The 27906-nt window shown below is 44.8% G+C and overlaps 2 protein-coding genes across 2 annotated transcripts; one reads left to right on the forward strand and one right to left on the reverse strand.

Annotated features, from left to right (window-relative positions):
- Positions 1-585: 585 nt before the first annotated feature.
- Positions 586-12792, reverse strand: LOC140897113 (olfactory receptor 6F1). Its single transcript, XM_078848292.1, has 5 exons — positions 12256-12792; positions 5554-5669; positions 5153-5240; positions 4875-5012; positions 586-699 (listed from the first exon to the last, which is right to left on the reverse strand). The coding sequence occupies exons 1-5, from the start codon at positions 12790-12792 to the stop codon at positions 586-588; spliced, it is 993 nt and encodes a 330-aa protein (XP_078704418.1).
- A 13945-nt stretch (positions 12793-26737) lies between these two features.
- Positions 26738-27679, forward strand: LOC140897361 (olfactory receptor 5V1-like). The gene has a single exon (XM_073309903.2). It carries the CDS (start codon positions 26738-26740, stop codon positions 27677-27679), a length of 942 nt encoding a protein of 313 aa, XP_073166004.2.
- The last annotated feature ends 227 nt before the right edge of the window (positions 27680-27906 follow it).

A 27906-nucleotide genomic window follows, 5' to 3' on the forward strand; every position in this document is an offset into this window, starting at 1 on the left:
CTTTCCATTTCCCTCTGTTTGATCAAGGCTAATGTACTTGACAATGCTGCTAAAATAAAACCAGGGGTGCACATCGATTTTAGAGCCCTTTGAAATGATGCTGTCAAACCAGAAATTTTGGTTTCAGGGCAAAACGCCTCACAGGAACCCTTCAGAATGCGGGGACAGTGCCCAGGGCCCATGCTCCGAGAACTGCCAAGGACAGAGCTCAGCTCACAGTGCACGGGTGTAACTTCGGTTCAGCAACCATCGCGTGTGACCTTTGAATTCTTGGGACAGCAGACCCACAAAGGTTCACTCTCTTTGACCTGCTTTCCTGATGCGCTGACCTGGAGTCCCTAACGTAACCCTCAAGAGCTGTGACGCTTCCTGCGGGTACCCAGGGCTGTGTGGTATCCTGTTACCACTTGCCTTGAGCGTGAGGCAGTCTTGTGCCTGACGAGAATCTGCCGACCATGGGCAATACCAGCGCTCCCCCTAGGCCTAGGCAGGCCCACTGTCAATCTACAGGCTAGCGATAGGCTTGCTCTGATCCTTGAGCCCTCCGGAGCATCCAGCCCCTGTTCCACTGGGCCCTCACAGTATTCACAGATCCGCGGTTCCAAAGAAGCCGTGCACCCCTCTCACCAGTTTCACCTCAGCTCGTGGGGGGTATGGATCAGCGTTGACATTGCACTCCCCGTCAGGGCCCGGCCCGAGCTGGGGGAGGAACCATCCAACCAGCGGACCAAATTCGGCGATGAATCCACTCACGTGCTGCCTGAGGCACGTTGTGCATATACAAAGAAGACAACCTCAGCTCATTGCTCTGCTTAACACAGATCTGCTTATAGTGAAATCAAAAATAGGTTTCATTAACAACACACTGAATAAGCCCTGGAAACAAACGGTTCCATATAAAATAAAATCATAACACGCATCCTAGTGCCTAGACATAATTCACAAGATATTCTCATGTCTGCCACAGCAGTGGTTTTCAAACATTTTTTCTGGGGACCCATTTGAAGAAAATTGTTGATGCCCACGACCCAACGGAGTTGGGGATGTGGGGTTTGGGGTGTGGGAGGGGCTCAGGGCTGGGACAGAGGATTGGAGTGCGGGGGTGGGGGCTGTGGGGTGGGGCTGGGAATGAGGGGTTCAGGGTACGGAAGGGAGCTCTGGACTGGGGCAGGGGGTTGGGGTGTGGGGTTGGGGTGCAGGCTTACCTCTGGCGGCTCCTGGTCAGCAGCACAGTGGGGGTGCGGAGGCAGGCTTCCTGCCTGTCCTGGCACCGCGGAACATGCTGCACCCCGGAAGCGGCCAGCCGCAGGTCTGGCTCCTAGGTGGAGGCACGCAAGAAGCTTTTCGTGGCTCTCGCCCACAGGCACTGCCCACACCCCCAGTGAAGCCCAGTGATCAGGGCGGGGGAAGTACGTGGAGCCACATGGCCCCACTGCCTAGAAGCCAGACCCGCTGCTGGCCACTTCCGGGGCGCAGCGTGGTGTCGAAACCGGTAGGTAGTACTCTGCCTTAGCTGGGCAGCACCACCAACGGGACTTTTAACTTCCCAGTCGGCGGTGCTGACCAGAGCAACCCAGTGCCTGACATGCCGCCACCCAGTACTAGGTTGCGACCTGAAGTTTGAAAAACGCTGTTCTACAGTATTGCTAAGCCACGCTCCACAGGCAGGCTGGCTGTGACCCCTCTTTCTTAAAAGGTCTCCACCTCAGGGACTTCTCTTGGGGTTCCTTTGTCTTCGTAAAGCCTCAGGCCCGCACCTGGCCCAGACAGCAAACAGACACCCATCTCCCCGGATGGTCGGTGTTTGATATGCTCGACTCGGGTGACTTTAATGGTTTTGGAACCAAAGAGTTTACGTCTCTCAAACTATCGCCTGTGCAAACATCTTGCAGTAATTATGATGACCAGTGAGCTACTGTATATAACTGACCTAAGGGATCCCTGTAAAAGTCTATGGACCCCTCTGCCAGTTTACACCCTGAGGTCTCTGTGTCACACAGGCTTCACCCAAAGGGAAAGCGGGTGCTGCGCACTCGCCGAGATAAATCCTGAGCGACTGAGAAGTTTGGGGCAGAGCCGAGCCATAGTTTGAGGCCCAGCTGTTCTTCTAAGGAGTTTATTGGTTTTTGCAAATGTTGTTGCTTTGGGGGAAAGGGGAGGTTTGTATTTCAGGAATCTCTGGTTCAGATTTGGAGCTCTAATGTTACCTAGCTGCCCCATGAGGCAGGGCAAATTTAGAAGCACTTAGATTCATACCTCTGTAAAGAGAAAGGGAAGCTCAAACCTAATTACAGCTAGGCTGGGAAGAATTAATTAAAAAAATAATTTGTTGGGGCAACAGGGCCTCCTTGTTCCTGGTTCTGTCTCAGTCTACAAACTACGCAGAGACCCCTGTGCTGGACCAATACTTTGTGCAGTTTATTTACATCCCCACCTCTTCCTGCCCCATTCCGCCCTCTTCCTTGAGTGTGCTGCATCCTCGCTCCTCCCACGCCCAGAGCTTCCTGCGTGTCGTGAAACAGCTGATCGCGGGAGGCAGGAGGCACGGGGAGGGAAGGGGAGGTGTTGATCGTCTGAGCCTGCTGGTGGGCAGGAGGTGCTGGGGGAAAGAGGGGGTCTGATGGGGGCGCTGCTGGTGGGTGTTCAGCACTCACCATTTTTTCCCTGTGGTGCTCCACCCTCGGAGCACCCACGGAGTCGGCACCGATGCTGGGGACAGCAATCTCTCTTTCCCCTTACTACCTGCTTCCCCCCTTTCTATCTCCTTCCTGTGCCTATTTGTGGGCTCTGCCTAGTGGCTCAATTAGCCTTCCTGCCCAGCCTCACCTATGAATTAGGCACAGCTCTGCTTTGTCAGCTCCATTCTGCAGGGCTTGACCCAGAGCCCGGACTCAGCCTTTCTTGCCTCGCACTCTGTCAGAGGGATAATACTGGTGTTTAGTTTCCAGCATTATTTTGAGTTTTTGATTTTCACAGTCATGCAAAATCATGGGAGGGTCAGACAATAATTGTTTAATGACAGCCGTCACGGAGATTCAAACCAGTAAAGTTTTATAACCATTAAAACACCAATTGTCAACTCCCATGTCAAACTCCACAGAGACCATAACCTTAAATCAAACTCCAACACATCCTCAAGCAGCGTTTTTCTTTCTTTGCCTCTCTGCACGTTTCCATGATGGTTGATGGAAATAGTTGTGCGCGTACGGGGAAATCGACATCTATCGACATTTCCCAATAAAAATGGACTCCTTCCAAGCCTAAATACACGACAGCTGGCACTGCAAAAACATCTTGTTAACAAGCAGATATGAAGCATGGTGGGCCAAACTTTCAACTGGTGTAAATCAGTGGCACTCTACTGATGTCACAGGACAATGTACACCAGACTCTACACCTCTGATTATTACAGTTAATTAGAAAGTTAGGATTTTTTCCCATGACAATTTTTACAGGAAAAATTTCCATTTGACAAATTCCACCAGGAAACTCCAGGGTGAGAAATGTTGAAAATGTGGGAAAGATTTTGTGGCACCCTCTCTCTCACACTTTACCATTTCCCAACATTTTCCAGGTGGGAAAAGTGAAAATGCTACTTACATGCACAACTTAAGTAACTTTTGCAAGTTGGAAAACAGACAGGAAGTGCAGAAAATCCCACAATTTTGAAACAAATAATTTCAGAAATACCAACAAATGTTCAGGTTTTTTTTCCAGAAGAAAAAATGGCGTTGAAAGTCTGGAAGAGGAACAATTTCAATGAAATATTTCTGTAAATAAAAAAGTAAAAGAAAAAATTGATTAAACCCTAATTTTGCAATGCACATTTTTTGGTTGGACATTTTTGGGCCAGCTCTACTGTAGAGAATCAGGTTCTCATATCTTATCGCATGAATTCCAAAAGCCCAATAGACATTATTGACCTAACCAGTTAACCTTCAACCAGTTAACAGCGCTTCACCCAAGGCACCATTTAAACTGCAAGTACCTCCCTGACCCATATGTAGGAAATTAGAATGACTGATCTATTGTTGCCATGACTTTTTACATAGTGTTAATTTTCAAAAAACCCTACTTTGATTTACTGTGAATTTACTAATCAAAGTTCAAAACTAATGAGAACTAATCACAAGATGATTGTGAAAGTCAATGCTCTGCTGGAATAAGGACTCAGCTCAAAGTGACAAGCTGTTTTCTACCCCCCTTCTTCAGACTGGGGAGTGTGGCAGCTGTTCTGCTAGGGTGGAATCCTGCCCTATGCTTGGTACCCCATTGAAGTTAAAATGCAGGACGAGGTCCTTGCTCTCCAAATTGCGATTGGAATCTATGGGACCATTTGTTTAGTGAGGCTTGGATTTTCAAATGGGCCAAAGGGAGTCAGGAATCCAAATCCCATTAAAAATGTGTGGGGTAGATCACTTAATTCCTCCAGGCCACTTTGAAAATCACAGCTGTAAGTCATTATCTAATGGGCCTGAATTACCACTGCTTTGTTCCACTTTGTGCTGTGTAACTCCATCCGCATTCAGTGGAGTCATATAGACATAAACCTGGAGTAGCACAGTGGGGAATCAGGCCCCATAGGAGTCGCAGAATCAGGCCCTGAGTCAGAAGTCCAGAATCTAGCCCTGTGACATCAGTGCAATTGGGACCCCCAAGATGAGATTTTCAGAGTTACCCAAGGGATTTGGAGGCAAAATTTCCATCGCATTTGATTGGAACTGCACATCCAAATTCCTTTGGTGGCTCTGAAAATCTCATTCTAAGGCTGACCAGTGCCCCAGTGAAGGTCACTACAGAGTCTGCAAAGGGGTGCCCAATATGCCTATTCCCTGACATTTATGACCCATCACTCTCCTCAAAATCTCTTTCACTTCCATGTTCCGCACGCTGTAGGTAATGGGGGTCAGCATGGGGGTGAAGACTCCATCCAGCATGGCCACCAACCTGTCCTGATCCAGCGAGAGGCTGGATGAGCAACATATGTAGCTGAAGATGGTGGTGCTGTAGAACTGATGTACCACCATGAGGTGTGAGGAGGCGCAAGTGGAGAAGGCCTTGTTTTGCCCTCAGCTGACTGGATGGTCCAGAGGGTTTGGATGTAGGAGAGCAGGGTGACCAGAAAGGCACCCAGGCCGAATATCCCCCCTACGATGAGGGTCACCATCTCCCTGAGGTACGTGGAAGTGTAGGATGAAGCCAGCACTGGGGGAATGTCACAGTAATATTGGTTGACTTTGCTGGAGTGGCAAATAGGCAGGGTGCAGGTAGACACTGTGTGCAGGAGGGAGTTGAGGAATCTGGTGACCCACGTCCCTGGCAGTCATCAGAACGCAGAGTCTCTTGCTCCTAATGACCATGTACTACAAAGGGTTACACATGGCCACTTACCAGTCATAGGCCATCACCGCCAGAAGGAAAACCTCCCTCCCTGCTACAGCCACCAGGAAGTTGACCTGCAACATGCAGCCAGTGAAGGAAATTATGTTGCTCTCTGACAAGAGGTTTTCCAGCATCTTGGGTGTTGTAGCAATGGGGCAGCAGATGTCTTACCAGGAGAAGTTACTGAGGATGAAGTCCAGCAGGTTGTGCAGCTTAGCCTTGGCCCCTATGGCTAGGATTCGAGGCCATTGCCAGTGAGGGTTATGAGGTACATCAACAGAAAGGCACTAAAAAGAGAGACGCAAATGGCTGGGCGATTGGAAAGTGCCGTAAGGACGAATTTGGCCACGATTGTGCCATTGTCCGTTTCTCTGCTTGAAGAGGAGCTCTCCTGCAAGGGGGTAAATGAAAGAATTCATGGGCATTGTAGTGTGGGTGCCTCATGCTCTCATTTTCCTTTCTGAGCTGGACCCCCTGGCTTGATTACATCTCATCTGATTGACTGCAATGGAGGCAGAAACAGGGGAATCTCGACTAGGCGTAGAGAGGTTATTTGACCTCTGTATTTGGAACTGGTGTGTCCATCGCTGGAATCTTGTGTCCATTTCTGGTGTCCACAGTTCATGAAGGATGTTGATAAATTGGGAAGGGGTCCGAGAAGAGACAGAAGAATGACCAAAGGATTAGAAAACCTGCCTTAGTGATAGACTCAAAAAGCTCAATCTATTTAGCTTAACAAAGAGATGGTTAACGGGTGATTTGATCACAGTCTATAAGAACCTACACGGGGAACAAATATTTAATAATGGTATTAGACCCACAGCAGGGGCCTCCATGTGATATGGGGGAACAGTCAGGTACTGGACACAGTATTGGTATATAACACTCAAAGTACTCTTTATTGCTTACAAAATAAACCTCATTCACGCCACAGTCCTACAGCCCAAACATACAACACCAGAATCCACAGATCAGAATGAAGTTCTGATGGCTAGTTGAGGTTCGGTCAGATCAGATGAGATCAGATCAGATGCGGGGAGCCGGCGGAAAGACCACATCAATATCCAAACAGGGCTCTGGGGATGTTGAAAGACTCCAAATTTCAAATGTGTGAAACCTCCATTTATTATCCACTTTGTGACATCATTAGTTGTTTGTCTCTGGTGTTTGGGCCTTTCACCCTGTCATAAATATAAAGGGAAGGGTAACAACCCTTATGTATGCAGTAACCTAAAATCCCTCATGGCCAGAGGTACAGAATCCCCTTACCTGTAAGGGGTTAATCAGTTCAATGAACCTAGTTGGCACCTGACCAGAAGGACCAATGGGAAAAGAAGATACTTTCAAATCAGGGGGGCAGGGAGGTTTTGTTTGTGCTCTCTTTGTTTGGTTCCCTCTCAGGACACACAGAGAGACCAAGCAGGTAAAGCAGCTCCTAAAAAGAACCTGAAATAATCCATCTAAAATTACAGCAATTGGAAGTAATAGCAAGGAAATGTGTTAGATTATCTTTTGTTTTAGCTTGTGAATTTTCCCTATGCTAAGAGGTAATTTTATTCCTGTTTTGTAACTGGGAAGCAGAGTCAGAGCGGAATTCTCTGTGTTCTAAATCTTTTTATTTACCCTGTAAAGTTATCTTCCATCCTGATTTTTCAGGTGTGATTCTTTCACTTTTTTTTAAATAAAATTTGTCTTTTAAGAACCTGATTGCTTTTCAGTGTCCTAAAGACCAGGGATTTGGTCTGTGTTCACTCTGTTAACCTATTGGTTGGTATATTATTCTCAAGCCTCCCCAGAAAAGGGGGTGAAGGGGTTAGGGGGGATATTTTGGTGGGGATAGGGCTCCAAGTGGCCCCTCCCTGAATGTTTATTTAAATCACTTAGTGGATACTGTCCAAGGACAGGGAAAGGAATTTGTGCCTTGGGGAAGTTTTTAACCTAAGCTGGTGGAATGTAAACTTAGGGGGTCTTTCATGCAGGCCCCCACATCTGTACCCCAGAGTTCAAAATGGGGAGGAATGCTGACACACCCACAACTCAGTTCAGGCAGGCCACCATGATCCAAGGCATGCCATTTCCTCCAATTCTTATACATTTTTTTATAGCAGTCCAGCTGGTTCCTTATTTGCTGATTCTTCATATATTTCCCAGGGACATAACAAAGTTGTTTTGTACAAATCCTCCTTACCCACTTGAAATCTTAAGTTCTTGCTTCAGTTGCCAACACGCAATACACATATTTGTGTCAAACACACTCCATCCACTCTATGCCTTGATGGCCTATAGCACATTACATGGATATATGGATACATGGATATCTATCTATCTATCTATCGATCTATCTATCTATCTATAGATATATATAGATCTACACATATCCCAACAATGGGTGTGACACCCTGGTACCCCAATATTCACCACCGTCATGTAATTAGGATATGTTTTGCACAAAGTATGCCTTGTGAGGTATCATTCTAAAAGTCTTGATCTGCTAGACATTAATATCTCATTGGGTTGTATGTGTTATTGTCATATGTGAAGTTATGAGGTTTGGCTATGTCTGTGTTACTGAAACAGGTTGTGAGGTTGAAAACACCCACAAGCAGACTTTCAGGTACAACAATAAAAAGGCCAAACAATGTTAATGGATTAATAAATGCACAAAAACAAGGATTACCCCAGGAACTGTGTACAATAGAAACCTCTCAGAGATAGCACTACCGAATGGGGACTGTTTGACCCATGTCACAGCACAAGAGCTTTCCAGAAAGTGGGAAGAAGATATAAAAGGGGAGAAATGGCATCATGATGGTATCTCACTCTCCCTAGAACACCACACCTGGAAACACCTGGGAAACCAAGCTGCAAAACCAAAGCAACTTGTGCCTTAAGAGTCTACCAGCCAGTTTATCACTCAGGATGAGAATTTGCTATTTCATATCCTTCTTATCTCGTATGTTAAGATCACTTTGCGGTTTTGTTTATTTACGAAGGTAATCTGCTTTGATTTGTTTGTTATCACTTATAATCACTTAAAATCTATCCTTTTGTAGCTAATAAACTTGTTTTTGTTTTGTCTAAAACCAGTGTGTGGAAATCATAACTGGGCGGCAGAAAGCTATTGCATATCTTCCTCCACATTGAGGCAAGGGGTGAATTTCATGAGCTTATGCTGTACAGTTCTCTGTGCGGGGCAAGATGGTATGATGATGGGTTTACACTCCAGAGGGGAGTGCATGCCTTAGGAGTTGGGAGGTGCCTTAGCTGAGCCTTCCCATGCAGAGCTGATTTCAGCATCTGTGTGTAGCTGCAGTTGGGTGTGTGTCTATCTATCTGTATGTGTGCTGGAGGGGGATTGAGCGCCTGTCACAGCAATACAGTGTAAAGGGAGCCCAGGCTGGTGAGTCAGGAGGGCTCAGTGGTACCCCAGTTCTAGATGGCACCCTGGGGGGAACCCGTCAGAATGGGCTTTTCAATCAAGCAGACAAACGGCTAACAAGATCCAGTGCCTGAAAAGTTAAGCTGAACAAATTTAGACTGGAAATAAGGTGTACATTTTTAACAATGAGGGTAAACCACCATTGGAAGAAGTTATCAAGGGTCATGGTGGATACTCCATCACTGACATTTTAAAATCAAGATTGGGATTTTTGTTAAAAGATCTGCTCTAATTCAAATAGGAATTACTTGGGGGAAGTTTTATGGCCTGCGTTATGCAGGAGGCCAGACTAGATGACCACAGTGGTCCCTTCTGGCCTTGGAATGTGTGTATGTTTGAATGGTGCCAGCAGAGGGGCGTCCTCACTGAATCATGGGAGACTCCCGGGAGCCCAGTCCCGGAGCCCAGCCCCCAGAGGAGAACGAAGGAGAGAGGCACCTGAACTACAGCTCCCATGAATTGTTGCGGCAGCTCAGTTGGATGCCCGTTGATGGCCAACAGCCCTGCAATAAAGTGCTGTTTCTGGGTTGGACAAACTGCCATTTTCATTTCAAATCCTCCTGATCCAGAATAAAATATTTCTTTCCAATTCTCCCTCAGGAAAAAAACCCTGAAACTGTTTGGTTGAACTTCCTGTGGAAAATGTTGATTCAGCCAAACTGCATTTCCTGTTGAAAAAGCATTGTGATGGACAGTTCCCAAGCAACTTGCTCTGTTTGCTACGCTCCTCCACTCACATAGCAGAATATCTTGTTTTCATGAGAGAGTCGACTACAAATCCTGTTCGCAGTCCAGCCACTTATCAGATATCTTCATCCTTCCTAATGCACAGCTTTGATTGACTTCTCTCCCTGGCAGCTTTCTCTCCATTCTTAATTTAAATAATATCCCTCTAGATTTTGTTTTAGAAACTCCTAAGCTAGAGGTTGATTTCCCTCTGTTTCTGGGAGGGGCTCTTCTGTTGGTACTTGCTTTCTCCACAGATTTTTAAACCTCTCATCTCCAGCATCTTCTCATTCAGGCAATAGGACATGACAACCTGCAACCTCGTGTCACCCACTCTTCCCTTTTAGTTGTCTCCTCATTTCAGTGACAGCTACTGAAGAAGAGTTTGAGTTCAGCTCTCTCCCTTCCCAGTATAACCCACTATAACCAAGGAACTCTTCGGCATCCCCGCCGGGGGTACTGCTTTTGCCAACACACCCACCCACCCCCTTTCAAATGGCCCAAGTTAAACACGGTGATATGCCGCGAACTAATAGCATTCTGCTTCCATTTCAGAAACGAGACAGCACTATTCCCAAGGATTTGTTCTTAACAGACGTGCGGTCATCTAGGGACACTACCTACTAATGGGCTAGGAGATGCATTTCAAATGTGTGGCCGCATGGTCCTTGCAAACAAACACTGGCTTGGGTATATGGAGTGCTGCGTTCTGTTCCCAGCTCTGCTATCTGATGTTGGGTCTCTGTTTCCCCTTTCGCCTCTCAGTCGGGGATTTTCAATCCCCTCCTATGAAAATCCCAGGTTAGAGCCATGCGAGTACCAAAGTGGTTAACAAAGAGGAGGATTTCTCATCTGTCTCCTCTGAATTCGCTACCAGCTCCAGAAGCTAATGAGGAGCGGCTCTGCGGGAGCCCCAGGTTAAATGTCAGCAGCACTGCATTGCCCCCTCCTTTTACTGCCTGACGTCTACCTGGCTGCTCATCTCTCTCCTCTTCGGACAGCACTTTCCGCTGCTGCTACATCAGCTTTGTTTCCTTCCCCGACTAGTGACTTTTGCCAAGCAGCAGCCTCCACCTAACTGGCCATCCCTTGTCCTGGGGCCCAGGCAAACTCTCTCCCCTCCTTCAGATCCCTCTTCCAAACGCATTTCTTCCCCCGCGATCCCTCAGTCAGTAACTCTGTCAGGAATGCCCTTGAGATACTAACATAGTTCAGAAAGAGAGAGAAAGAGAGAAAGGCACTGGACTTCCTATGGTACCAGTCAGGCACTACCTTAATCTGTTCATTCCTTCCACACTCCATCTGTCTCCGTGGCCTGCTGTTACCTGCCCCACCAACTTCTCTTGTCTCAGTTCAAATAGGGAGATCTTTTCTGCATGGACCATGGGCCTCAGGTCTGCACCTAAGAGTTAGGTTGACCTAGCTACACTGCTCAGGACTGGTGATAGCACTTGGTTGTTGTCCTTGTCAGACAACCCATCAACATTGCCCTGGCTGGGGACTCCCCCTCCAGAGGAAGAAATCTCCAGGTGTTTCTCTGGCCGGTTTCAGATCTCTGTGCTCTATGACGAGCGACCATTTGAATGGTCATTGGGCCAGAGAGAGAGTGTGTGGATTCATACCCTGGTAGTTAGCGCATTCATAGATTCATAGATTCATAGATTCATAGATATTTAGGTCAGAAGGGACCATTATGATCATCTAGTCTGACCTCCTGCACAATGCAGGCCACATTCACCTGGGAGGTGGGAAAACCACATGTAAGTCCCTGGTCCAATGATTATTTAATTATTTTAACAAAGTGGAAGAGTTTTGACAGGAGAGATGGGGACACATCCTGCCCCTTGCCCCAACCCCAAGCCCCCTAAGCAGCACTCTACCACTCAGCTGAGAGATGGGAGTCCAAGTTCAAATCCATTATCCGCATCAGGCAGAGTGTGGAATGACCCTGGGCCTCCCACATCCCTGGTGCGTACACTAACCCATATTCATGATGAGTTTCAGGCTGAACAAAACCAGACAATAATTATTGAATGACTCTAGGCACTGAGACTGAAAAAGTGAAAACTTTATAACTGCTAAAACAGAAATTGTCTCCAGCACATGCAAAGACATACAAAGTAAACAGCCTTAAATCAAATTCTAGTATGTTCTCAAGCTGCATTTTTCTTTCTTTGCCAGTCTGTAGTGTATAGAAAATTTTTATAATTTTGTATGGAAATATTTTTTTCGTCAGTTTGAGTGTGCACGGTGAAATCAACACGTACTGATATTTACAGATTAAAATCGAATGCTTCCAAGCCTCTTTGTACTGTGCACAACAATTATTTTATAAAGTGGGTACAATGGGTAGATTAGATTTGAATGACATGTTATTTTCATAGGTGAAATCCTGCTCCATTGAAGTCAATGGGAGTTTTGCTATTCATTTCAGCAGGGCCAGGATATCACCCAATATTTTTGACCCTGGAGGAGTCTTGATGATCTCACTCTATCGGGTTAGCAACTCCCTTCTTCTTTGCCACAAGTCATCACTAGCTATTCTGAAGAAATGACCACACAACACCAAAGAGAACGATCCATTTCCCACATTTCCCACTCCTCAGTTTATTGCCATTTCACTGACAGCTAAAACAATGACCGAACAGTCTCTAAATTCTTGTGAAAGCTGTAAATTTACTGACTGCTTTTCTTAGGGCCTTTTTTACTTCCTTGTTCCTCAGGCTGTAGATGAATGGATTGAGCAGGGGCGTCAGAATGGTGTAGAAGATGGAGAACACTTTGTTCAGGTCTTGCAGTGTCTTAGTTTTGGGGAGGAGATAAACAATGATCAGGGTTCCATAGAAAGTTGTAATCACAATGAGGTGAGAGGAGCAGGTGGAAAAGGCCTTTTGCCGCCCGGTGGTGGAAGGGATTCTCAGGATGGAGGTGATGATACAAATGTAAGATGTTACAGTTAGTAGAAATGGAGGCAGTGAACATACACCCGACAGGACAACACCCAAAAGTTTTATCAGACGGGTGTCGCTGCAGGAGAGATCTATCACTGGGGTTAAGTCACAAAAGAAGTGATCAATCTTACCAGGGCCACAGAAAGGCAGTTGTGACATCAAAGAAGTTATTATGGTAACAGGCAAAAACCCATTTATCCAAGACCCAGCTGCTAGCAGGACACAGAATCTGCCATTCATACGGGCTCCATAGTACAGTGGTTTGCATATTGCTAAATACCGATCATAAGACATTGCAGCTAAGAGATAACATTCTGTGGCTCCAAATAAACCAAACAAATAATATTGTGTGAGGCAGCGCTGGACAGAAATGGTTCTGTCCCCCGTCAGGAGACTGGCCAGCAGCCTGGGCAGGATGGTGGAGGTGTAGCACGTCTCCAAGCAGGACAAGTTCCCCAGGAAGAAATACATGGGAGTGTGCAAGTGCTGATCAGTTACAATGAGTGTAATGATTGTAATGATGTAATGAGTGTAATGAGTGTAATGATGAGGATGCTCAAAATGTAGATCACTGAAAAAAGAAGAAAGAGAAGAATTTGCAGCTCAGGGAGATCCCCAAATCCCAGTAGAATGAATTCTCTAGCCGTTTTATTGCTCCAGACTGCACTGGCCATAGGTAGAAGTTAAAGAAAATCCCACATCCCCTGAAAGAGAACATAAAAATATATTTGAAGATTAATACACCAGCAGCAAATAATGCCATAAGATTCTTTTTTTTTAATGTCTTCTGCTGGTCACTAGAGGAATGCAACCCAAGCTGTAAACTGACAGACAACTCAATGTCTGTAACAGATTTTTGATCTCCAAGAACAGCAGCTTAAAGACACTGTCGTTCTAGGTGGACGCTGAGTTTATGACACCAAATATCAGGCTAGGTATTCATCCGGTACAGAAGTACAGGTTATATCAGCGTGAAGAACTGCATGGAAAGCACCGGAAGTCCTTTTTATTACTGACCTTGGCACAGAAAGTGGGAATGTGCTAATAAAGTTTGCGGATGACTTGAAGCTGGGAGGTATTGCCAATACGGAGAGGGACGGGATATCAGACAGGAAGATCTGGATGACCTTGTAAACTGGCGTAATAGTAATAGGATGAAATTTAATCGTGAAAAGTGCAAGGTCATGCATTTAGGGATTAATAACAAGAATTTCTGTTACAAACTGGGGACGCATCACTTGGAAGTAACAGGAGGAGAAGGACCTCAGAGTATTGGTTGATCACAGGATGACTGTGAGCCGCCAGTGTGATACGGCCATGAAAAAAGCTAATGCGGTCTTGGGATGCATCAGGCGAGGTGTTTCCAGTAGAGCTAAGGGGGTGTTAGTCGTACCGTTATACCGTTACCGTTATACAAGGTACTGGTGAGACCTCATCTGGAATACTGTGTGTAGTTCTGGTCTCCCATGTTTAAGAAGGATGAATTCAAACTGGAACAGGTACAGAGAAGGGCTACTAGGATGATCCGAGGAATGGAAAACCTGTCCTATGAAAGGAGACTCAATGAGCTTGGCTTGTTTAGCCTAACTAAAAGAAGGCTGAGAGGCGATATGACTGCTATCTCTAAATATATCAGAGGGATAAATACTGGAGAGGGAGAGGAATTATTTAAGCTCAGTACATAAGTCAGGGGTTTGTTACAGGAGTTGGTGGGTGAGATTCCGTGGCCTGTGTTGTGCAGGAGGTTAGACTAGACGATCATAATGGTCCCTTCTGACCTTAAAGTCTATGATTCTATGATTCTATAACAACAATCTTTTATTTTATTTTTGTGCTGGCTTTAAGAAAATTGGTCAGCTTCATGGAGCTGCATGAATTGGTCATGTTCTACAACAGGGGTTCTCAAACTGGGGGTCATGACCCCTCAGGGGGTCATGAGGTTATTATGTGGGGTATAGTGAGCTGTCAGCTTCCACCCCCAAACCCCGCTTTGCCTCCAACATTTATAATAGTTTTAAATTTTTTTAAAAATGTTATTTTAATTTATAAGGGGGGTTGCACTCAGAGGCTTTTTGTGTGAAAGGGCTCACCAATACAAACGTTTGAAAACCAGAACATTAAAATATTTGGAAAGCCCATTCAATGTATTCTCTGCAGGGGTGTTTTGTTTGATCCCACCCCATGCTGCCCTGGTCTGCAGAATGCAAGCCATGAGCATCAAACTGTGATTTCAAAGGACCGAGCATTTACATGGTGAACCAGAATGGCCAGAGTTACACTATCAAGAACTCAAAAACAACCCAAAGATAAAATTCAGAGGTTTGAAAAGGGATATCCCCCTGCCTTAGCATATAGGACAATTAAATGGCTAATTAAATGGGTGGGTTGGAAGAAAGCTGCTTTGTGCACCTACTTCTTAAGTAGCTTGTGCAGGAGACAGGATACTACACTGCGTGGATCAGTGATCTCATCTGATCAAGCTGTTCCTATGGTTCCAAACTATACTCTTCAGGGTGATATTTCCAAACCTGCCTTGGGGAGCGGGGTGCACAGTAAAGAGGGTATGCAAAGCTCAGCCTATACAGCTAAATAATTGTTAGCATCTATCTAGCACTAAGTTTCTCAACAGCTCAGGGAGGCAGATCCCCTCCTGAAAGGTAAAACACAGCAGTGAGCAGAGAGGATGGACTTTATCAGCTGCTCACTCTTGTCCATCTGCAATTCTGATTTACCTGAAAAGAGTTGTGAAGGTTGATTCACCTCTAAAAAGGGTCTATTTCAAGCTGGAATAGTTTGATAGGACTCCTTTTTCAGGATGAAGGTTCTACTGTTCTTCTTCTAATGTCATCTCTCCATGCAGCTGATTTCCTTCAACAAGCAGATTCCAGTTTGGATGTCCTAGTTCTGCTGCGTGTTTTTTGTAAGTTGTGCCTTGTCTAAAAGTGCCAGTCTCTGGTGTCTCATTATTTACCCTTCTTGCAAGAAGGTGAAATCTCCCAGGACACTTCTGCAGATGGGATTTTTGAATCCATGTCTAGGACACTGGGACATGGTTAAGAACATCAAACTCTTAACCTCAAAGGGAACGAGTTGGAGGACATAGAACTTCTAACCTTCTTCATTTTCTCTCTCTTTACCACATATATTAAATGCCTCCAAACTTTGTGAAAGCAGAGTTAAGGTTGCCCAGAGGTGAATCGTGCCCTTCCAGAATGGGGAAAGTCATTAAACTTAAACCTCTGAAAACCAGGCAGTGCAGAGTTAAAGGACACCTGTGTCACTGCAACATGACTTTAACTCCGCTTCCTGGAGCAGGCAATAGCCATCACATCTAAGTATGTCGTGGGGGTGCAAAGGTTAAACTACCGACGGAAGTGGTAGGATTTTCTAGCTCTTGATGTCTCCAGATCAAGACCAGAATATGCTTTTGTCAAACAGTTATTAGACTCAATGCAAAAGTGACTGGAGCAATTCTCTGGCTTGTTATACAGGAGGTCAGGCTACAGGATCTGTCGGTCCCCTCTGACTCTGAAATCTATGAACCCATAATCGAGAGATGTGAGGAAGGACTAAGAGAATAGGGTGTTGTTGGGGGGGTGTCCCACAGATTTGAATTCCAGCCTGTGTCTGTCTGTGCTCCAAGTGTGTTCGTGGTATGAGGCGTAGCTGTGTTGAACCGTGGAGGGAACTGGGATTGTTTAGCCTGCAGAAGAGAAGAATGAGGGGGGATTTGATAGCTGCTTTCAACTATCTGAAAGGGGGTTCCAAAGAGGATGGCTCTAGACTGTTCTCAATGGTAGCAGATGACAGAACGAGGAGTAATGGTCTCAAGTTGCAGTGGGGGAGGTTTAGATTGGATATTAGGAAAAACTTTTTCACTAAGAGGGTGGTGAAACACTGGAATGCGTTACCTAGGGAGGTGGTAGAATCTCCTTCCTTAGAGGTTTTTAAGGTCAGGCTTGACAAAGCCCTGGCTGGGATGATTTAACTGGGAATTGGTCCTGCTTCGAGCAGGGGGTTGGACTAGATGACCTTCAGGGGTCCCTTCCAACCCTGATATTCTATGATTCTATGATTCTAAGGTTAAGGGGCCATTACAGTTGGTGAAGCAGCAATGGGAGGGGTTTATGCCTTCTCCAGGAACTAACATTCTGGACTTTGTAAACAACCTAAAAAACACCCTCCCAACCTCTTTAGCCCTTGCTAGAGAAAACCTAAAAATGCTCAGGAAGAGCAAAAAGCCTGTTATGATAAACATTCCAGAAAGCGTTCCTTCAAAGTAGGGGACCAGGTCATGGTCTTGAAGGCACTCCAGGCCTATAAGATGAAAGCGTCATGGGAAGGGCCATTCATGGTCCAAGAGTTCCTGGGAGCTGTTAACTATCTCATAGCATCCCCCACCTCAAACCTAAAGCCTAAGAGAAAAGGAGTACTTGTGGCACCTTAGAGACTAACAAATTTATTAGAGCATAAGCTTTCGTGAGCTACAGCTCACTACATCGGATACATACATTGGAAAAATATAGTGGGGAGATTTTATATACACAGAGAACATGAAACAATGGGTGTTACCATGCACACTATAATGAGAGTGATCAGGAAAGGTGAGCTATGACCAGCAGGAGAGTGGGGGAGGGGAGCGAGGGGAAGGAACCTTTTGTAGTGATAATCAAGGTGGGCCATTTCCAGCAGTTTACAAGAACAGGAGGAGAGGAAATAGTTTTACTTTGTGTAATGAGACATCCACTCCCACTCTCTATTCAAGCCTAAGTTAATTGTATCCAGTTTGCAAATTAATTCCAATTCAGGAGTCTCTCATTGGAGTCTGTTTTTGAAGTTTTTTTGTTGAAGAACTGCCACTTTTAGGACTGTAATCAAGTGCCCAAAGAGATTGAAGTATTATCCAACTGGTTTTTGAATGTTATAATTCTTGACGTCTGATTTGTGTCCATTTATTCTTTTACTTAGAGACTGTCCAGTTTGGCCAATGTATGTGGCAGAGGGGCATTGCTGGCACATGATGGCATATATCACATTGGTAGATGTGCAGGTAAACGAGCCTCTGATAGTGTGGCTGATGTGATTAGGCCCCATGATGGTGTCCCCTGAATAGACATGTGGACACAGTTGGCAACAGGTTTTGTTGCAAGGATAGGTTCCTGGGTTAGTGTTTTTGTTGTGTGATTGCTGGTGAGTATTTGCTTCAGGTTGGGGGGCTGTCTGTAAGCAAGGACTGGCCTGTCTCCCAAGATCTGTGAGAGTGATGGGTCATCCTTCAGGATAGGTTGTAGATCCTTGATGATGCATTGGAGAGGTTTTAGTTGGGGGCTGAAGGTGATGGATAGTGGCGTTCTGTTATTTTCTTTCTTGGGCCTGTCCTGTAGTAGGTAACTTCTGGGTACTCTTCTGGCTCTGTCAGTCTGTTTCTTCATTTCAGCAGGTGGGTATTGTAGTTGTAAGAATGCTTGATAGAGATCTTGTAGGTGTTTGTCTCTGTCTGAGGGGTTGGAGCAAATGCGGTTGTATCATAGAGCTTGGCTGTAGAGAATGGATTGTGTGGTGTGGTCTGGATGAAAGCTGGAGGCATGTAGGTAAGTATAGTGGACAGTAGGTTTCCGGTATAGGGTGGTGTTTATGTGACCATCGCTTATTAGCACCGTAGTGTCCAGGAAGTGGATCTTTTGTGTGGACTCGTCCAGGCTGAGGTTGATCGTGGGATGGAAATTGTCGAAATCATGGTGGAATTCCTCAAGGGCTTCTTTTCCATGGGTCCAGATGATGAAGATGTCATCAGTGTAGTGTAAGTAGAGTAGGGGCATTAGGGGACGAGAACTGAGGAAGCGTTGTTCTAAGTCAGCCATAAAAATGTTGGCATACTGTGGGGCCATGCGGGTACCCCTTGCAGTGCCGCTGATTTGAAGGTATACATTTTCCCCAAATGTGAAATAGTTATGGGTGAGGACAAAGTCACAAAGTTCAGCCACCAGGTTTGCCATGACATTATCGGGGATACTGTTCCTGACGGCTTGTAGTCCATCTTTGCGTGGAATGTTGGTGTAGAGGGCTTCTACACCCATAGTGGCCAGGATGGTGTTATCAGGAAGATCACCAATGGATTGTAGTTTTCTCAGGAAGTCAGTGGTGTCTCGAAGATAGCTGGGAGTGCTGGGAGTGTAGGTCCTGAGGAGGGAATCTACATAGCCAGACAATCCTGCTGTCAGGGTGCCAATACCTGAGATGATGGAGTGCCCAAGATTTCCAGGTTTATGGATCTTGGGTAGTAGATAGAATATCCCAGGTCGGGGTTCCAGTGGTGTGTCTGTGCGGATTTGTTCTTGTGCTTTTTCAGGGAGTTTCTTGAGCAGATGGTGTAGTTTCTTTTGGTAACCCTCAGTGGGATCAGAGGGTAATGGCTTGTAGAAAGTGGTGTTGGAGAGCTGCCTCTCAGCCTCTTGTTCAAATTCCGACCTATTCATCTACAAAAAGTCTTCGAGTGCATAAGGGAGGCAGGACTAACAGTTAAGACTAAAAAGTGTCAAATAGGCCTAAACAGAGTGACTTATCTTGGACACCAGGTGGGTCAAGCAACTATCAATCCCCTACAAGCCAAAGTGGATGATGTTCCAAAGTAAAAAAAAACAGGTCCAATCCTTCTTAGGCTTGGCCGGATATTACAGGCGATTTGTTCTGCAATACAGCCAAATCGCCGCCCCACTGACAGACCTAACCAAAAAGAAACAGCCAAATGCAGTTCAGTGGACTGAAGAGTATCAAAAGGCCTTTAACCAGCTTAAAGCGACACTCATGTCTGACCCTGTGCTAAGGGCCCCAAGACAAACCGTTCCTAGTAACCACAGATGTGTCCGAGTGTGGTGTGGGAGCAGTTTTAATGCAAGAAGGACCGGACCAAGAATTCCATCCTGTCGTGTTTCTCAGCAAGAAACTGTCTGAGAGGGAAAGCCACTGGTCAATCAGTGAAAAGGAATGCTACGCCATTGTGTATGTGCTGGAAAAGCTACACCCATATGTTTGGGTTTCCACCTGCAAACCGACCATGCTGTGCTGAAGTGGCTTCGCACTGTCAAGGACAATAACAAAAAACTTCTTTGGTGGAGTTTAGCTCTCAAGATTTTGATTTTGAAATACAACACATCTCAGGAGCTTCTAACAAAGTGGCTGATGCACTTTCCCATGAAATGTTCCCAGAATCAACTGGTTAAAATCGTCCTTGAAATGTTGAAAATACTGTTAGTTTTTGTATAGTCAGTAGTATATCTAAAGGTACATGTGTCTTATTAACTCTGTTTTCTCCTAGAGCTCCAGGAAGAAATCACAACCAGTGTGGAACCGTCTGTCCAACACTATCTGTGATTTGGGGGGGGCATGTCATAAATATAAATGGAAGGGTAACAACCTTCCTGTATACAGTACTATAAAATCCCTCCTGGCCAGAGGCACAGAATCCTTTTACCTGTAAAGGGTTAAGAAGCTCAGGTAACCTGGCTGGCACCTGACCAAAAGGTCCAATAAAGGGACAAGATACTTTCAAATCTGGGGGGCGGGGGAGGTGGGGAGGTTTTGGTCTGTCTGTTCTGTGTGCTTGCCAGACACAGATCAAGGAAGGAAGAAATCCAGCTCCATTATAATTAGTAAGTACTCGCAAGGGAATGTGTTGGCTTATTTTTGTTTTGGCTTGTGATTTTCTCTGTGCTGAGAGGAAGGTGTATTCCTGGTTTTCTTTTTGTAACTTTAAAGTTTGGCCCAGAGGGAAATCCTCTATGTTTTTGAATCTGATTGCCCTTAAGATTATCTTCCATTCTAATTTTACAGAGGTGCTTCTTTTACCGTTTTTCTTTCTAATAAAGTTCTGTTTCTTTTAGAATCTGATTGGGTTTTTTTGTGTGTCCTAAAAAACCGTAAGGGTGGTCTGTGCTCATCTTGTTTATTCTCAAGCCTCCCCAGGAAAGGGTGTGTGTGGGAGTAAGAACTCCAAGTGGTCCTTTCCCTGAGTTTGTCTAAATTACTTCGTGGTGGCAGCGTTACCTAATCCAAGGTACAAGGGAGAACTTGTGCCTTGGGGAGTTTTTCACCTAAGCTGGTAGAAATAAGCTTAGGGAGTCTTTCTTGTGGGTCCCCATGTCTGTACCCTAGAGTTCAGAGTGGGGAGGGAACCCTGACAATCTCACTATAGCTCTCATGCTACAAAATCTTGCATCTTATAATGATGAGCCAGAGCCAAAATCTTTGTAGATAAGGGAAAGATTCTCCGTCACTGACTACAAGGAGTTTTGTATCAGGACCCGTACAGGACTAGGGAAACAGTTATTTTCTGCATGTCTGATATGGACTAGGATTCTTGTCTCCCCTGCCCACTCTCAAAATAAACACTTACAGATTACATTCACGTTTTACAATACAACAATCCACCTCCATCTTTCCTATCCCACATACACAGCATATTCCCTCACACTGTGGGAGAAGGAACCCCTCGCTTTTTCAGCAAAGACCAGAAGGATGAGTGAAAATTAGGTCATCAAGTGTCTAAGTGGGGATTTTCAAAGGAGCATAGAAAGCTTAGCTGCTGAACTCCCTTTGATATTCAAAGGCAGTTGGGTGCCTAACTCCCTTAGATTTCTAAAAAAATCACAGCCAATGTCAAGAAGGAGATTTGAACTTTTTTCATGTGGCAGGTTTAGGGTCTTCTAGGCCTGCATTTGGAGTTCCAGGTCCAGAGATCAGACTGACCTGGGAGTTTTATCCAAGAATTTTTTAACTTGGGAGCATTTCATTTTCTTGTTACTATAAAATAGAATTGACATTGGTTCCTTTTTTGCTATTATTCTAGCAGATCTACTCATCTAATACATCAGAAGAACAGAGATTCCCATTGAGATCAGAAGTTCTGTCTGCATTAATTTCCTTTGAAATGAGACATTCCCTTTTTTCTGTTGCTTTGTCTTTTGGTTCAACAGTTCTCCTATCACTGTTATTTTCCCTGTGGTATCAGTTGTTTTCCATAACTTCCCCTTTGAATTTAGTAATAAGACTGTCCTTGTACTGTTGTTTTTCCTTTCTGAAAATAAATATTAACTTTCCTGTATACAATAATTTCAAATTCCCACCAGCAGAACTATCAAGGGAGATTACATCATCTCATATGAAGGAGAAATGATCAACCAGGAGAGACCACAATTTCTCTGAAAGGGAATATCAACAAACTATACCAAGAAGAGCTGTAGGACCCAGACACCCAGATAGGAACCCAAAGCTCAGTTTACTGAGATAATGTAACAATATCAATAGTAGATAAGACTGGAAAATGTAGTGCAAAAACTGTAAACTTATCTCAGGAAATCTGAAGAAAGGGTTAGGGTTAAGGTGCAATAGATCATCAGTGTGAAAGGTAAATCAGCACAGTTAAAATGAACTAATTTGATTTAGAAAAGAGAAATGCCGACTCAGGCATCCACCATGTCAGAAACAGTGTGACTGCATGTTCAATCCAGGGGGCAAGTAAATGAAGTGTGATGCGGTGACACTGCACACTATATTCTTCATAGCGATATTATTATGTTACGATTATAGCATAATTATGATGCATTTTGTGCAAGATGGGTCATGTAAGGTGTCATTGGAAACGTTGTGATTTGATTAATATGATTATTCTATTTCTATGCATGTATCATTTTTGTATCTGAAGTTATGAATATGGACTATGTATCTGTATTTCAAATGTAGTTACACCTTGGTAGCTCCCACTAGGCAAGATGCTTTCAGTCTACATATCTGGTTGGGAAGGGCCTATTCAGGGTAATGAGCCATTACGGAAAAGAATAGGCCTTAGGAGAAGCTTATCCCCCACCGGGTGAGCCTTCCTGAGAACACTCCAGAGAGCCTGTAAGTAATGGTTGCTATGATTCTATAAGGGCAGGTGACCAGACCACATGACTCTGGACTCCATCTTGGGGTGTCTTTATTTTTTCACACACTGGTCCAGGCACCAAGTTTTGAAAGAAAGGGTTGCCACCCTATGCTAAGGCTATAAAAGGCAGGGAGCGATATCAATGGTTCTTCTTCACTCCTCACACAAGAAGACTCCTGGAAAGAGCTAAGGAACACACTCTGAACTGGGGAAATGCTTGAAGCAGGCTAAAGGGATTTTAGCCTGTGTATGAGACCTGAGAAACCCTAACTGCAAAGCAAATGCAGCCTGTGCCTTGAGAATCTGCAAGACCGCCGGTATCATCAGTCAGGGTGAGCAACTGCTCATTCATAGTCAATCTAACCGGTGTGTTATGCTTAGTTTGTGTTTTTGTTTGTTTGCTGGTAATCTGCTTTGATCTGTTTCCTATCCCTTATTGTCACTCAAAATCTGTGTTTTGTAGTTAAACTTGTTTGTTGTTTAACATAAACCAGTGTGCCTTTACGTGAAATATCTTGGGAAAAATCTCAGGTTCGTTAGCACAAGTATGCATATTCCTCTCCACATTGAGGGAGAGGCAAACTGGGTAACAAATTCCTACTGGTCGGTGTTTTGACCAGGCCAGGGTGGTACAGCTCTGTGGTCCTAGGCTGGAGCTTTTGTGGCTTCTCTATTGTTGGTTCATGCAGTGGCTGGTCAGAGAGCCTGCATGAAAATGAGCTGGGTGTGTCCCTAACTGTGTAAATGCTGGAGGAAGTGTAGGACTGGGAGCGGGTCTGCAAATTGCCACAGCAGGACAGTGTCAGAGGGAGCCCGACTGAGTGGGCTCAGTGGAACCACAGTTCCAAGTAGCACCCCGTGGGGAAGCCATCAAAAATGGGTAATGGCAAAACATGCCTAAGCAAGAGTAATGGATGGCTCTCAGATTTAGAACATGAGAACGGCCAGACTGGGTCAGACCAAAGGTCCATTTAGCCCAGTATCCTGTCTTCTGACAGTGGCCAATGCCAGGTGCTTCAGAGGGAACGAACGGAAGAGGTAATCATCAAGTGATCCATCCCCTGTCACCCATTCCCTTTTTCCTGTACCATGTTATTACTGGTTATTTAGTCTCTTGACTATATTTTATAATAAACCAAAGTGAGTGAAGCCATTTACTATACAATTCAGCAACACTAAACAACATTATATTGGTTGCAATATAATTAAAGAGAGAATGGTATCTGTTGGACTGGTTTGTTCATGCCATCAGATCAATACTTCCCCACGAGTCAACTTCCCATCACCGACCAGACGCCTACTGTATGAGTTGTCATCCTGTTAGTAGATACAAAATAGGGGCCAAGCCATTCTTTATCTCACTATGGCTCACATGCGCCAACATCTTGCATCTCATATTATAATCATGAGCCAGATCCAAAGTCCTTTGTAGTTAAGGGAAAGACACTCAGTCATTGAGTACAAGGGGTTTTGTGCCAGGCCCCTTACAGGGCAAAGGCAACAGATATTTTCTTCATGTCTGACATGGGCTAGGATCCATGTCTCCCCTGCCCACTCTCAAAATAAACTATCACAGACTATATTCATGTTTTACAGTAGAGCAATCCATCTCCACCTTTCCCATCCCACATACACAGCATATTCCTTCATATCAATGTTCCCTTTAATTTTTTCTATCCGTGTGCAGAGTGAATTTTGTGATGCTCACCAATATAGAGGTGATGTGTGACACCAGTAAAAACAAAAAAAACGTAGCTATAATATATATTTTTGAAAAGTTACCATAGGAATAATTACTCCATCCAGGACAGGTTAGGCATTTTAATACTAACTAGTCAAAGAATTAAATTTAAGCATAAGAGAGAAATAAAATTATGTAATGCATAGACCAGTCAAAAACTGCAATAACAGCACTTGGAAAGAATGAAATTTCAGAGAATACATGTGCATTGCAGGAAATAACAACAACAACACAAGCATGTGTTGGGAGGTGAGTGTGAAAGAGACAGTGTGTGTATGTGTGAGAGAGAGAGAGAGTGCGTGTGTCAGAGACAGAATGTGTGTGTGTGTGTGAGAGACACAGAGAGAGTGTTCAGAGTAGCAGCCGTGTTAGTCTGTATCTGCAAAAAGAAAAGGAGGACTTGTGGCACCTTAGAGACTAACACATTTATTTGAGCATAAGCTTGAAGTGAGCTGTAGCTCACGAAAGCTTAGAGACAGTGTGTGTGTGTCTGAGTGAGAGAGAGACACAGGGACAGAGTGTGAGTATGCCAGCTGCTGGGGACGCGTAGGAGAGACCGTGCTTTGTCTTTTTAAGGCACTCCCACCAGAAAGCTGAGACCAAAGCAGCTTTCAGAAGCTCTCTGCTCCTGAGCCCTGTCCCCCGCTCCTGCTCTGCGGAGATGGGGTACGTGGGCAGGGGGGAGTGGGGGACGGGACACCCTGACATTAGCGCCCCTGCTGCCCCCTGTGCTCTGCACAGCAAGCAGCAGGGTCCCGGGAGCCGCTTGCAAGGGGCCCCAAGGCAGAGAGCAGGAGCAATGCAGCTGCAGAGCAGTGGGGGGAAGGGTACCCGAACACACGCCACCCTGCGCGGCTCTGCTAAGCAGTGCACGTCACTTGATTCACTCCTGCTCAGTTGCACAGCCATGCAGCTTAGAGGGAACACTTTATCTTTTCTCTATGCAATAATTTCAAATTCCCACTAGCAGAACTATCAAGGAAGTTCATCTCACATGAAGGCAAAATTACCAACCGGGGAGACCACAATTTCTGTGACAGGGAATAACAACAAAATACACCAAGGAGCACTGTAGGATCCAGACATCCAAGTAGTAACCCAAACTCAGTTTGCTGAGATAATGGAAGACTATCAAGGGTAGAAGATATTGGAAAATGTAGTGCAAAGACTATAAACTTATCTCAGAAAATCTGCAGGAAGGGTTATGGTTAGGGGGCAGCTGGCAATAGACTATCCGTGTGACAGATAAAGCAGCACAGTTAAAATGAAATAATTTAGAAAAGAAAAATACCTGCTCAGGTACCTGATTTAGAAAAGAAAAATACCTGCTCAGGCATCTAGCGTGTCAGAAAGAATAGGATTGCTTGTTCAATCCAGGGGGAATGTAAATAAAAGTAAAAGGGTTAAAGCAAAACATGCCCAGGAAAGATAAATGAATGGCTCTCAGATTTAGAAAGTAAAAACATAAGAACGGCCATACTGGGTCAGAGCAAAGGTCCATCTAGCCCAGTATTCTGTCTTCCAACAGTGGCCAGTGCCAGGTGTCCCAGAGGGAATGAACAAGTGACCCATTCCCTGTCACCCATTCCCAGCTTCTGGCAAACAAAGGCTAGGGACACCATTCCTGCCCATCCTGACGAACAGCCATTGATGGACCTATCCTCCATGACTTTATCGAATTTATTGACTCCTTGTGTGTATATTTTATTGCTCGTCAAATTATGAAACAAAAACATTGTCTGTCTTCTCTGTGTGTGTGTGTGTTTTTCTGGATTTCCATTTTTCTGTCAGACATTTATGTTGCACTAGTGTCAATGTACCATTGCCACTCCTGATGTAGGCATAGTTCATATGGGTGCATCATAAGTCAGTGGATGAAGAGATCAGATGGCAGGATATATCAAGAAGCGTGTAGAGGAAAAGCAAAAAAGAGATTTCAGACTTCTTGGCACACACAATCTTTGATTGAGCTATTGAGCTGAAAATAGCAGTGTAGCCTTGGCAGCACAGCCTAGCTGCCCGAGCCCAATCCCATCTGAGATCCCAGCTACGTACACAGGTAGCCATCCCAAAGGGCTGCATGTGCTGCCATGTTCTCACTGCTTGTTTTATCCTGCTAGCTTGATCAAAGCTTGTGCATGTACGTCTACCCAAGGTGGGAATTACACCTCCCAGCTGCTGGGGAGACGTACCCATGGTTGAACTCTAAATATCTTTCATTTCCAATCTATTGATCTTTTGTTATGTCTTCTAGATTTCTTGATGTGAGACTGCTATGATAAAGATATTTCAAAATCCCAGCCTAAAAGTATTTAAAGTTGAAGAGAGCCAAGGGAGTTAGATGGGAGGTTTCCCTAATTCAGTAGGGTTCCATGCTCTTATTTCAGCTATATTGGAAGCTGAACCTCTTAAGGATAGGAGTCTTCCCTCTGTTTTTTGACAACTTCACTTTCCAGTGGAGACATGCAGTGTTACGAGGTTACCTACTCCAGGTTTCTGCCAGTGTAACCGACAGCACAACCTGACTGCGTGCACTCGATCAATATTTAATGGTCTTCTGTTTCTAGGTACATATTATGGAGAAAGCAGAAGTAAGAAATCAAACACCCATTGTGGAATTCATCCTCTTAGGATTTGGGAATGTCCCTGAACTGCAGACCCTTCTCTTCCTTGTGTTTCTAGTGATCTACATTGTGACTGTCTCCGGAAACATCCTCTTCGTTGCACTAGTTGTGGTTGATCAGCAACTTCACATCCCCATGTACTTTTTACTGGGGAACTTGTCCTGCCTGGAGATCTGCTACACCTCCACCATCCTGCCCAGGCTGCTGGCCAGTCTCCTGACTGGGGACAGAACCATTTCTGTTAAGGGCTGCATTGTGCAATTATATTTCTTTGGTATCCTGACAAATACAGAAAATCTGCTGCTCACGGCAATGTCTTATGATAGGTATTTAGCGATATGCAATCCACTCCGTTATGCTGCTCTGATGAATGGCAGGGTTTGTTGGCAGCTTGTGGCAGGGTCCTGGATAAGTAGCTTACTGCTCTGCACCATAGAAAATATTTTCTTCTTCCAATTAACGTTCTGTGATTCCAAAGAAATTGACCATTTCTTTTGCGATTTTTCACCTATGATAAAGCTGTCCTGTGTTGACACCCAGACTCTGGAACTGTTGACATTTATTATTGCTGTCATAGGGACATTTGTGCCCTTTCTTCTGACTCTGACATCCTACATTTGTATCATCACCACCATCCTGAGAATCCCTTCCAGCATCGGGAGGCAAAAGGCATTTTCCACCTGTTCCTCTCACCTCATTGTGCTTGCAGTTTTGTATGTGACCGTATTAACTGTCTATATAATTCCAACAGCCAACACTCCCAAGGTCCTACAAAAAATATTCTCTGTCTTCTACACAGTCCTGACTCCTATGATCAACCCTGTCATCTATAGCCTGAGAAACAAGGAGGTCAAAGAGTCCCTAAGAAAAGCTATTCTTAAACTAGTATCTTAGTGAAACAGGCATAGAATGTAAAAGTATCAATTTTAGCATATAGTAAATAGAGATGAGGTGATATAGTTTCTTACTTGAGTCCTTGATAGCAGGGTTACCCCTTTCTTTCTTTCTTTCTTTCTTTCTTTCTTTCTTTCTTTCTTTCTTTCTTTCTTTCTTTCTTTCTTTCTTTCTTTCTTTCTTTCTTTCTTTCTTTCTTTCTTTCTGTTCCTGTTACTCTGCTACTT

Source organism: Lepidochelys kempii, chromosome 13 (genome assembly GCF_965140285.1).
Source record: "Lepidochelys kempii isolate rLepKem1 chromosome 13, rLepKem1.hap1, whole genome shotgun sequence".
NCBI lineage: Eukaryota > Metazoa > Chordata > Testudines > Cheloniidae > Lepidochelys > Lepidochelys kempii.

Bases quoted from the DNA above. Each gene is read 5' to 3' on its own strand.
- LOC140897361 (XM_073309903.2), top strand. From the start codon at position 26,738: ATGGAGAAAGCAGAAGTAAGAAATCAAACACCCATTGTGGAATTCATC.
- LOC140897113 (XM_078848292.1), bottom strand. From the start codon at position 12,792: ATGTCTTATGATCGGTATTTAGCAATATGCAAACCACTGTACTATGGA. The intron at 5,670-12,255 runs GTAAAAAAGGCC...CTCTCTTTTTAG, and splicing joins ACAGCCTGAGGAACAAGGAA to TGCCTTTCTGTTGATGTACC. The intron at 5,241-5,553 runs GTAAGACATCTG...TTGCCACTCCAG, and splicing joins ATCCTCAGTAACTTCTCCTG to CAAAGTCAACCAATATTACT.